Raw genomic sequence first — 12,783 nt, 5'->3', positions numbered from 1 at the left:
CTTGCGAGCTCCTTTGTTGGCATTACAGGAGGCCTCTGAGTGTTTGAACACAGTTCATGTGATGTCAACTCAGTGTTTTTCCTCTTTCAGAATGTTTGATGTGGGAGGACAGAGATCGGAGCGGAAGAAGTGGATTCATTGCTTTGAAGGAGTGACTGCGATTATCTTTTGTGTAGCACTCAGTGACTATGACCTGGTGCTAGCTGAAGATGAAGAAATGGCAAGTAGAACCCTGTTTTAAGTCAAAGGACCGGGAGCCCCTGCCAAGGTTTTGACACTTCAGGCTCTTTCCCAGAAGTTTTCTGTGTGCATGCTAAGAGGGACATAGACCAAAGACGCACAGATGGCTCCTGAGAAGCAGGAAAGGACTGAGAGCTGGGCTACATTTCTTTGTTACTTCTGTCAGCTCTGATAGATGCCATGCATTGGTTCTGCCCTTTAATTTTCATATTTGTGTAAACATACCTTAAATCAGAGGGAAATCTTTTTCAGGACTGATTTAAGACTTTGTCATTTTAAATTAATTGGAATGCAATTTGGAAGACAAGAAGAAGGCCGTTAGCTGAATTTATAAGGTTACTGCTAGACAGTTGCACTGTGGTAGGTTCGGTGAGCACCGCTGTTCATCTGCTCACGTGGGCAGGGTCAAAGACAGCAGTGCTCACTCGGAAACTACGGGCACACGGAGGGCAGGAAATAGGAGCTTCTCAATATGGAGGGTGATGGGCTTACATGCAGGGTGATGGGGCTAATTGGGTCCAAACACGTAGTATTAATCTTTAATATACTATACTTACTTTTTCATTCAAACTTAGATAAACTCTATAACAACCGTGCAATTTTATATGTATTCACAGTGGTCACCCCAAGATTGTTAACTGCTGAAAGGAGATTTTGAAAGCGTGGCATGGCACATGGTGGGCATCCAGCCAGTACTAGTTGAATGCAGAAAGGGATGAGTCATGATTAGATACCTGTCTTCCCAAAAAGCAAAGTAAACTTATTTTGAAATTGCAGATATGTATTTATGTGGTATATCATTGATTTTTAAAATCAGTAAACTCAGTTTTATTAGGATACTTATTACTTCTTAGACATGGTATTTATCATAACCATTGCTATTAATGACAAGCTGGTTGTACTTTTTTCTTTTACAGAATCGAATGCATGAAAGCATGAAGTTGTTCGACAGCATATGTAACAACAAGTGGTTTACAGACACCTCTATCATACTTTTCCTAAACAAGAAGGATCTCTTTGAAGAAAAAATTAAAAAGAGCCCTCTTACCATATGCTATCCAGAATATGCAGGTATTTTACATTCTGTAGAAAGTTATGAAATCACACATTTCTAAGTGAATGGTCCCTTTAGGCTAGATTTTACTTATTAATTTCCATCTCTTGCCTTAGTAATTCTTACCTTTCAGGAGAATTATTTATCAAACTGCATTCAAGTGCATTAGAAGAAGTTTTTTATAACCAGTTTATTGAATTATGAATGAAATGACTGAAAAAAATATACTCGTTTTATGGAAGAAGCAGAAAATGTTCATTGATGACTCCAACGTTTATATATTTAAAATATTATTTTTCCATCAATTAACAGAGGCCATGCCAGGGATCGTGTAATGCAGAATGACACGTGGCTTCTATTCACTGTGTAGTCAAAGAGACAGACTTACTAGAAAGTAAACAAGCAATAGCAAAGCTACGTATTTCTTAAAAGGACCATGAACCCTACTCTGAGGGAGAGAGGCAAAATGATGAAGGAAATAACGAAGCAGCTTACTTCAAAGGAGAGTGAAGCAAGGTTTTCCATGGAAGTTTTTCTTTATTAATGAGATTTGTAGTGCTGTTATTATCGTTTTATTGACTACTAGGGAAAAAGAGGCCTGAGCTACTGTCCTGGCTTTTCCATTATAAACCCTTTGATCGTGAACAAGGCAGTTGATTTATCTCAACTCTCCCCCATCTGAAAAACGGAATACAGTCTGGCCCTGCAGGTGGCTATAGAAGAGGGTCGGTAAGGGAGACGGATGGCTTCTGGTGTGCACCTTGCTCCTCGTTACCCTGTGTTGTCATTAAAGCAGAGTCGCTCGGTCTCAGCTGTTGTACATCGTGGGCTCTGAAGATGAGTTCATTTTAACAAAGGGGGCTCTGTGCCTGGCATAAGTGTGACGGGTTTATATATATGCTCTCTAAATCGGAATCGGTGAAGGGTTTAGCTAATGTAGCTAATGGATCCAAGTTACCTAGCCTTACCTCATTATTTCTGGTTTGGGGGGCAAAGAGAGTCTCAAGAATTGGTTCCATTTTAAATAAAATTTTTAATCATTTTTTTCTGTTGAGTCAATTATACCCCATCCTCTGATATCAGCCGTCTTGGAGTTCCACTGACACATGAAAACAGAAGGACAGGGTCGAATTCTAGACCCAGGCCTTCAGGACTCTGATGCTCAGGCCATCAGCAACTAGATTGCCTTTGATGAAGTTCTCTTTGGAATCAAAGACAGAAGTTTTGTATGATAAATATAATCACAGTTATTGTAGCATTATTTTAGTGTTTCAAAGGTTTACTTGACTCCACAGCAATTTTGCACAGTTGATTTTTGTTTGCTTTTGGAAAGTCATTATCTCAGAAATAAACCTCACGCAGAAAAAAATTCCATTGCTTATTCGGAATACAACTACTAAGTTATTTTTAATTCTATTAGAGTTAGTTCTGTTTTCAAGATTAAAGTTATCCAAAGATAAGGGGGCTCAGTTTTGCCCTTTTTTGAGACATCTTTCAGGTTATTTTTCCCTTTTCTGTTAGGAAATAACAGTTTTACAGTTACTCCCACCACCAGAGTCCCCGGAAGGTGCAAATGCTGCACAGCTACAGGAATTTGAGCACAACCTACTGCAATGTACTTGTTCGTTCTTTCCCGCCTCGGAACAGTACAACGTGATCAAGAAATGTACTTAGAGATCAGAATCCCTGATCTCACAATCCTTGAACACATCATAGGGCGCATAATTCTTTCACATTTCACTTTATTGATTATAACGTAAAATCTTCATGGATGCCCTAATTATTAACCAGCTGCTTTTTGCTTCAACTTGTACTCTCGGTTTCAATGTCTACTGCTTCCTATAGAAGAGTCCAGACTACGCTTGCACTTTATCTTCTACCGCTCTGTCTAGTCCTATTTTCTCCTCCTGCTCTTTTCATCTGTTAGTTTTCCCCAGTCCTGCCTTTAGTCCTATACGCTCTCATACTCTCTCCTTTCACAGCCCTATTTAAAACTCAGATGTGAAATTCTGTCCTCAGCTGTGATTTTCCTCTACAACTCAAGGCTTGCTCTTCCCACGGATTGTTGGATTGTGCATGTTCTCTCATGTGCATGTTTTTCTGACACCTGAAATTCAAACTGAATTCATATTAATTTTTTTCTAAAATATCATCATCTCACCTTTTAAATAGCTCATCAACTATTTGCAAAACCTAGTTAACATCCGCACTTATTATTCACGACAGGTCTATCACATGTTAGGAAATGACACAATTCCATGTTCCTCCCACATGTGCCTCTCTTTTCCTAGGATTTCAAGTCAGACTGAGGAATGTGTTCATTAGTTCATTCACAGATCCTGTTGCTCTGGGGATACAGTAATCTAGCTATTTTCTTATTGTAAGCACATATAGATTGGTTTTGTTTTCATGATCAGTTATTTACTTATATGCATTTTTAACTGATAGATTACATTAGCTGTTGAAGTCCAACAATGCACTGATTTTTGCTTCTAATTTTCAAAGCACCAGCCTTACTGTGATTTAATAAAACAGAATTTAGTTTCTAAGGATAAATGATTATCTCTAGCAACCTGTGTTATTTGAAGATCACTTTGTTTTAATTTTTCCTGTCATAGTTCCATAACTTAGGTTGCCATAGCAGTTCAAAAACATATCCCCGTGGGTCACATTGAATTGCACATGGAATTATATTTGACATAAAAATTAATTGAGGAGCTGGAGTGTATGAAGTGTTTTTTTAAGCTTCACATTCTTCTTCAGAAGACTTAATACCAAAAGTTAGTTGAGATTCTGTCAAGCTATTTAACAAAGATTAGGCAGAAGAAAATATTTTAAGAAGAAAGAACACATCCAAATTTGGTTAATGAGGGAAGCTTCTGGGTGAACAAACTTGAACGCAGTCAGATAAGCCAGCTGGAGGGAAAGTACTACAGCCACGTAAGTTCAGTTTATAGGATGGTTCTCATGACAGAAAGCTAGCCTCAAATGTGCAATAGAGAATCCTAAGCAGGGCAATACAAGAGTAACCAGTTGAACCAGTGACAGGGCCCACTGATGTTGACTCATGGCACTCCCATGCTGTCAGAGTAGAACGCATGATCCCCAGGATTTGCAGAGCTTCATTCTGAAGTGCTTCCCTGTGGAATCACACAACCGCCCTTTCAGTTAGCAGCCCAGTGCTTTAGAAATTTGCCCCACCCAGGAACTCCATTGCAAGAGTGGTGAACCTTATCAGGAAGGCAAATAATGTTGAGCTATTGCTCCTAAAGCCAATGGTAAAAGAAACAGGGCAATCCAGGACATCAGCTGTCCCTTCAATCCCCCTCTGAGTCTGCTGATGAACTCCCTGAGCCCAAGGATAAACAGGATTTTGACCTTTGCCCTCATCAATTAATTTGGAGTATTTTTAAACTTTATATAAATGTATGTTTTGTACCTAGCTTCTCTTGTGTGCTTATAAGATTCATACATGCCAGTTTGTGTAATAGTCACATATGCATTTTTATTTCTCATTACCACATCTCAGCTCATTTATGAATGTATTACACTTCGTTAGCCAGTCTGAATTCGATGAGCCCCGAGATTGCTTCCTAAAACAGACGTAGTTCTTCTCTCAGAGTGGCGGCGAAAAGAAGGCCCGCAGCCAGCTGGATTATTGGCATAGTGTTGCGAATCTGGGCTCAGTCACAGCATCTGTCATGAGGAGGGTGCTTCCTGCTCCTGTGCATACGTCACGATGGGTCAGAACCCACTCAATGGCCCCCAAGCACAGCTGCTCTTCACGTTCTTGCGTGTGTCTTCTGGTGAATGCATCTCTCTGCGTACACCTAGAAGCGGAATTGTTCAGTCACAGAGTGTGTGTATGCTGAGTTTTTGGTAATGCCAGACCATTGCTGGAGCGTTTGTCCTAGAGAGAGTCTTTGAGACGAAACCTGATTGCTCGGGTGTGTCCCTCACATGTTTAACCTGGTAGGGCGAACCTGCATTGTGGGCCATTGTCCAATTGCTCAATAAGGGCCATGACTGGGTAGTCGGCCAGTGTTTCCTGAAAAAGCCCTCGGCTAGGACTGACATGTCATGCCGCTGCAGGAATCATGGATAGTTCAGTGCTAGGAGGCGGTGAGTAGCAGGGCCTGGGGAACAAGGCATGTGGAATATGAAGATTTAAGTAAGAACAAAAAATGATGGAGAGCATGGGGTGCTATGTAAAAGGAGGGGGCATTAATATTAGGGTAACTTGCAGTCATCAACGGGCAGCATTCGTTATTTTTTATTTAAAAGAAGTGATCTGCAGAAGGAAGATCGCAGACACCGAGTCCACATATTTTACATCTGTGCAGCTGGCTCCGGTATTCGAGGTCCACTCTCGTTTATGATTTAGTTAACGTCTCGTTGTTGCTTTTCCTTTTTCCACCCCAGGCTCAAACACATACGAAGAGGCAGCTGCGTATATCCAGTGCCAGTTTGAAGACCTCAATAAGCGAAAGGACACAAAGGAAATATACACCCACTTCACGTGTGCCACAGATACGAAGAACGTGCAGTTTGTCTTTGACGCTGTGACAGACGTCATCATAAAAAATAATCTCAAGGACTGTGGCCTCTTCTGAGTTTTCGAGCCAACGATAAATTCCATTTTCAAACCAAATGAGTACTTATATGTGGATCTCTCTAGACTAGAGTCTTGCAGCAACACCGAGTGTAGTATTCAGCCAACGCCCCTGGGACCTGACCAAAGCTGTTCTGTTTTGTGTTTAACTGAAACTAAGAGAAGGGTCCTCTTGCAAAGTGACCGGTGGTCCTGCAGTTTGAAACTGACGGGCAGTGTTAATGCTGGGCTCCAGTGTACGGATGATCTCTGTGTACGTGTAAATATGCAAATGTATGTATACATGTATTTGTAAGTTTAGTTTTTCACATTACTTTTAGGTTTTAAGAATGACAACTTCAGATTCTAGTGTGAGTGGTTTGGGAAATAACAGAAATACTGAGTATGCCTGTACTGAATGACAGACAGTTATGTTTGCCAATTTTAGACAACTTTATTTATGTTCCTGTCCTACACATTTTTAAGTACAGTAATGAATATTAGGAAGTATTACATACCTTATCTGGATTAGATGTATACTTGTAATCATGAAAGTGTTATATGTGAAAGCATTGCACACAAATTATTTTAATAACATTTGTTGGTTCCAATTGATGTATCTCATTGTGATGTTCCTAAGAGGATGAATATTTCTGCCTTTAGATCCATTATTTAAACATTGTGTACGTTTTCCTTTTTCTTTTATTTTCAGAGAGCATGCTGCTTTAGTTCTCTTCAGATTGGGTTCATAAAATTAAAAGTTCAGATACTGGAGGAGATGCTAAATTAAACTTACGGTGTACTCAGTGTTTATTCAGTTTGTTTTTACTTTGAAGTTTAATATTTGGGTGATATATTTGCATTGCCTTAAAGGTAATGCCAAGATTAATTTTTATACTCTTTCAACGACTACATTTTTATTTTAAACTATGTTCAGTTGGCTGTTGAGAGTTTATTGTGGGCAGAAAAATAAAATGTCAGCATAATGAAGTTCAAGACATTCGTTTGTGTATATCCTTTGGGAAATCTCTTGTACGTAGCATATGTGATAGTTCCTTGTTTGGAAAATAGCAAGGAAGATCTTTGAAGAACCCTACTGCTCATAAAATTGAAGCTTTAAATTCGTATATGTAACTATTTTCAAATGTAATTATCACACTATGTTAAAATTACTTTCTTCCCTTGTATAGATTATTCGAGTTCCCCCACATGCTTGAGTCTGTGTTATTTCTTTTGATCATGTGCTATTATTTCTGAGGAATGGAATGGGCAATTACATTTAGAAAGTGAGTAATAGTATTTAATGCAGTCAGTGATTATATGTATGCTCCAATAAATGTTACACATTAGCTAGATATTGAACTTTAATAGAATCATTTTTCTCTTGAGTATTCATGGTGTCTCTGTGACCTTTCTTCGGCAAAATTAGCAGTTTCGGACCCTACCCCACCCTTAAAAACAAAGCAACTCATTTTTAACAGCCTCGTCAGCTTGCCTGTAAGTAGTTTATAAGTTTAGTTGTGTGCTGTCCTTTTGTGTGTTTTAAAGTATGTGTGTGCGTGTGCGCTGGGGTGGAGGGGATAATCAGAAACTGCATTTAAATGTTTTATTTGAGGGATTTTTTTCTGTAATGTAAACAAATTCAGAGTTATCAAATTTCTTAAACGTGTTTAAATTCTTTATGTGCCTTTCATGAATGGTGTTTTTTTTATTAGTTTTACCAATGGAAGATCTGTAATGTCCTGTTGTGATGCTATGTATGAAAAATTCAAATGCATTATAAATAAATTTGAATCATAAGACATATGGTTTAAAAGCCACAAAGAAGCACATATTGGTGATCATCATGGATGAATTATTGAACTTTATTCTGTGTAACTGTGTTACTAATAAATCCTAATAAATTTAAATTTTTAAAATTTTACAAATGATGTGTTATGTTAAGAATTGTCCGTTTATCCTATATTACTTTTCTTTCTCTATACATCTAAAGATCATTTCGTCTAACCAGAAGCTTGAGTTTTCCTAACCCAAGTATTCTTTGATATCCGGTGTTACATTTGGAACTGTCTGCTTAGCATTCACTTTGGAGAGTTCATTTCCTACGTCAGCTTTGTATGACCAAAGCCAAATTCATCATTCCTCTCCCTTCAATACAGGTTCACTGCAGACTAAAGTCCCTAGGTGGTGCAAGGGATCTGTGGTCCACTGCTAATTCCAGAAGAAAGGCCTGGTGGTCTGCTTCCAAGATTTCGTTGCCCTTGAGTTGCTTTCTACTTTACAGTGATCCCTTTGGACAATGCATTCTGCCCTAGAGGGTTCCAAGCTGTGAGTGATCTGTATGGAAGCAGACTGCCACACCTTTCCCTTAGTAGCCAAACCTGGAATCACTGTGCCATTATAAACCATCTTCCTGCAAATTGTAGCCACAAAAGCCACACCGGCCTCTTCCTTTCTAACACATGACCACAGTGAGTTGGAGTCTACTTGAGAGCAAGTAATAATGATACATCATTCATTTAATCTCTCAAGTAGGGAACTTCTTACCCATTATCAGCTCTTATCTCCCATCTCCATCTCTACTAGACTACGATGTGCTGAAAGTCCTACTTTTTTAATCCATATACAGGGTTTTCTTATTTTTGCTTTCCTTTCTGTTCCAACTACAGCCTCCTAAACTTATATCGTTGCTTAACTTCTACTTGAAACGGCTTATTAAATTCTCTAACTCATTTCTCCCTCCTATCATCCAGATCAAGTACTTAGTGTAGAACTGCTGGTATGTTGCCTTTTATACACTGGTTTTCATTGGCTGTGACATAAATTTACCCCAGCCTTACATTCATGTCTCTGCCCCCTGGCCACACCCCAATTGTTCCCCACTAATGCTGTATGTACACTGGGATTTCCTTCAAGTCCTGTACTACATACAAGGTTAAATTTAAAAAATATTGCAGCAAAATCAGAAACTTAATAAAAATATTGAGATGTGAAGCTATTTGTCTCATCCTGCCCTCAATTCATGGCTGTACCCTTTCCATCTCTAGGATTCTGACATTTGACACGGACTACATAGGAGAGCTTTGACATCCTTGAGGGATTCAGATCATGCCCCTTTTAATCCTATAATGCCTGAATTTTTAACTTCAGGAAAAAAGTTTTTAATCTTTACTTTCATAGTTATCAATATATATATGAATATGTGCATTTTAAAGATGATGGGCCACTCTCAGTGTGTTGGAGAATCGATTTGGGGACAAGACTCCCAAGCAACTGAGGGCTTCTCTCTTTTTCTAGTGCAGTGGTTCTCAACCTGGGTCGTGACCCCTTTGATGGTCGCACGACTCTTTCACAGGGGTCGCTTGACTCATCACAGTAGCAAAATTACAGTGATGAAGTGGCAATGAAAATAATGTTATGGTTGGGGTCACCACAACATGAGGAACCGTCTGAAAGGGTCGCAGCATGAGGAAGGTTGAGAACTACTGCCCTAGTGCTTTTGCTCCAGTTGGTGGTCCAAGTGGCCTCTTATTCCTTGGAGGCCATGTGAACCCTGAGGTCTAATGCTAGTCCGAGCAACAAAGGTGAAAGAGTGAGTACCACTATTGAAGTCACAGGAGACAACCTGGTCCTCCGTGTAACCCGGGGTTCCCTTTAGGGGATCATTGGGTGCCTGCTCCACCACCTTATTGGTGACATCATGCTGAGCAGCTTTCTCCAGACAGCAGGTAAGATCCACGACCACGTTGGGCATGGGGACACAAAATGGTAAAAAAAAAATGGGTTTCCCCTTCAGCTCTGGGAAAACTTTGCCCACGGCCTTGCAGTGCTAATAGAAGCAAGGATGATGTTCTTGGCAGCCCCACAGGACAGTTTCCCAGAGGGACCACCCACCATCTTCTGGGTGGCAGTGATGTCATGGACTGTGGTCATGAGACCTTCCATGATGCCAGAGCTGTCATGGATGACCTTGGCCAGGGGGACCAAGTAGTTGGTGTTGCAGGAGCAATATTGATAATCCTGAGGGAGTCATGCCCATTACAAACATGGGGACATTGGCTAACAGGGCAGAAGTTATCACCCTTTAATACTACCACCTTTCAAGTGAGCCCCGGGCTTCTCCGTGGTTGTGAAGACACCATGACCTCGGTGACATTCTCTGTGCAAGCTTCGTCCCACTGATGTTGGTAGGATCTCGCTCCTGAAAGATGGACTCCCATTGAAGAGAAGCTTCCCGTTGTCAGCCATTGAACTTGCCATGGGTAGAATCATACTGGAACACGTGAGCCATGTAGTTCAAGTCAATGAGAGGGTCAGGCAACAATGCTCACTTTGCCAGAGTTGAAAGCAGCCCTGGTGACCACCTGCCCCAGCGTGGGTCTGGGATGCTGCTGCGAGACGGAAGGGCATGGGAAGCTATACGATTTTCTTTGAAATTTTCCTTATGCAATGAACTTAAAATGATGACTGGAACTTTGAAATGCTCGTTTTTGTTGGCTTATGTTAGTTTTATTAGTTCGCAATTTTGCTGACAATAGCTTCCTTAGATTTAACTCGATTTCTTATTTTTTAGTCTGCCCTTAAGGCACCTGCATGATTTGGAAAGAATACCAGCCACATTCTTCGCCTTCTGACCAGTTACATGAGGAGATGTCAAAGGGAAAATGAATTAAAAGATAAAAATAAGAAATTTAATTTTAGTTCTCAGCCAAAATTTAGTTCTTCATCAAATTCAGGACACTTGTAAGGAGCCATTGAGTTGGCGCTGATCCGTAATGACCCTGTGCACAACAGAACAAAACACTGTCCTATCCTGTGTCATTCTCACTATTGTTCCTATGCCTGGACCCACTGTTGCAGCCACTGTGTCAATCCATCCTATTAAGGGCCTTCCTTTTTTCACCACCTTTCAACTTTACCAAGCATGACATCCTTCTCCAGGGACTGGTCTCTCTAGACAATATGTCCAAAGCATGTAAGATGAAGTCTTGCCATCCTTGCCTCCAAGGAGCACTCTGGTCTTACTTCTCCCAATACAGATGGGTTTGTACTTTTATCAGCCCATGTTTTTTTTCAATATTTTTCTCCAGTTATAAAAAGTCTGTAGACATGGCGTCAACGTTCCATAGGTTAATTATGGTTAGTAATTTAGATTTTTTTCTTACTTCAATTTTAGGAGAATTCCTGTTGCTGTGTTAGTCTGGGTAGACTAGAGAAACAAACCCATGGACACATGTGTATAAGAAAGGGATTTATATGCAAGAGCAATTGAACATTGAGAAAATATCCCAGTCCAGTGCATATCAAGTCCATAAGTCCGATATTAGACCATATGTCCAACACCAATCCATAAAGTCCTTCTCAGACTCACGAAGCACATGCAATGACACCGAATGTAGAAGCTCGCAGGCCAGTGGGTAGACAGTCTTTGGATCCAGTGTCATTGGAAGTATCCCAGTGCTGGCAGGGGTCTCTGCATCAGGGTGGGCTCATGTGTCTTGTCAGCTGCTATTTTCTTCCAGGGTGTCAGCAGAAAGAAGTGTCTCCTACCTCCACGGAGCAAGTACCAGGTTTCCCAGAGTTCTCAGGAGAAGGCCATGCCCACACAGAGGCCTCATTGGCTATGGTCTGATTGACAAGCCAGACTCCACCCCTACACTCTTAATCCTCAAACTGATGAACGATTATATATCTACCACAGGCACTTTTCAAAATGATGGCATCCTTCTTACCACTTCAGCCATGTTATAACAAACTAGTACAACTTTATTTTGCTCAGAAAAAGATCTGAAATCCTTGTATAGTTTTTTCATGATACAGATTTTCCATGAACATTTTGAAGCCTCCTCATGTACATGGTGGACTGAACAAGTGGCTGAAACTAATCAATAATATTCCCAGTTTCCATTGCTGAAGTCCCAAAATCTCTTCTAGTCTCCAAAATGTATTCATTCCGGTACGCATCTGAAAATACATTTTATGCTTGATCTATTTAGGCAGGTTAAATTTCTTACTGAAACAAAGCAGGCATCATGCACAAAAAAGATATATGTGTGTATATGTATATATGTATATATATATATGTATGTGTGTGTATATACCATATATACCATATTGAATGAAGGGGGAAGAGCAGAGTGGAGACCCAAGGCCCAAGTGTCGGCCAATGGAGATGCCCTCATAAAGGGGTTTAGGAGAGGAGATGGGTCAATCAGAGTGCAAGGTAGTACCGATGAAGAACACAGCTTTCCCCCAGATCCTGGATGCTTCCTCCCCCCAACTACCATGATCCGAATTCTACCTTGAAGGGCTGGATAGGGCAGAGGTTGTACAAGGTACATATGAGGGCTGGAGGCACAGGGAATCCAGGGTGGATGATACCTTCAGGACCAAGGGTATGAGAGGCGATGCTGGGAGAGTGGAGGGTGAGTGGGTTGGAAAGGGGGAACTGATTACAAGGATCCACATGTGACCTCCTCCCTGGGAGAGGGACGGCAGAGAAGGGGGGGGGGAGGGAGACTCCGGATAGGGCAAGATATGACAAAATAACGATGTATAAATTACCAAGGGCACATGAGGGAGGGGGCAGCGGGGAGGGAGGGGGGAAAAAGAGGACCTGATTCAAAGGGCTTAGGTGGAGAGCAAATGCTTTGAGAATGATTAGGGCAGGGAATGTATGGATGTGGTTTATATAATTGATGTATATATATGTATGGATTGTGATAAGAGTTGTATGAGTCCCTAATAAAATGTCAAAAAAGAAAAGAGGAAAAAAAGAAAATGATTAGGGCAAAGAATGTACAGATGTCCTTTATACAATTGATGTATGTATATGTATGGACTGTGATAAGTGTTGTATGAGCCCCTAATAAATTGTTTAAAAAAAAGAGTTGTAAAA

The 12,783-nt window shown here is 40.5% G+C and overlaps 1 protein-coding gene and 1 pseudogene across 1 annotated transcript in view; one reads left to right on the top strand and one right to left on the bottom strand.

The window, feature by feature from the left end:
• Nucleotides 1-7,813, top strand: part of GNAI1 (G protein subunit alpha i1) — an 85,590-nt gene extending 77,777 nt beyond the window's left edge. The window contains exons 6-8 of the mRNA XM_075558483.1: nucleotides 91-220; nucleotides 1,158-1,311; nucleotides 5,717-7,813. Of these exons, the coding sequence (XP_075414598.1) occupies nucleotides 91-220; nucleotides 1,158-1,311; nucleotides 5,717-5,907 (475 nt within the window). The 3' untranslated portion in view covers nucleotides 5,908-7,813. The remainder of the gene's footprint in view (nucleotides 1-90; nucleotides 221-1,157; nucleotides 1,312-5,716) is intronic.
• Nucleotides 7,814-9,375: 1,562 nt separating this feature from the next.
• Nucleotides 9,376-10,157, bottom strand: LOC142456095 (glyceraldehyde-3-phosphate dehydrogenase pseudogene; annotated as a pseudogene).
• Nucleotides 10,158-12,783: the final 2,626 nt, after the last annotated feature.

Source organism: Tenrec ecaudatus, chromosome 9, assembly GCF_050624435.1.
Source record: "Tenrec ecaudatus isolate mTenEca1 chromosome 9, mTenEca1.hap1, whole genome shotgun sequence".
In the NCBI taxonomy this organism is placed as follows: domain Eukaryota; kingdom Metazoa; phylum Chordata; class Mammalia; order Afrosoricida; family Tenrecidae; genus Tenrec; species Tenrec ecaudatus.
This window is presented reverse-complemented; position numbering and strand designations above follow the sequence as displayed.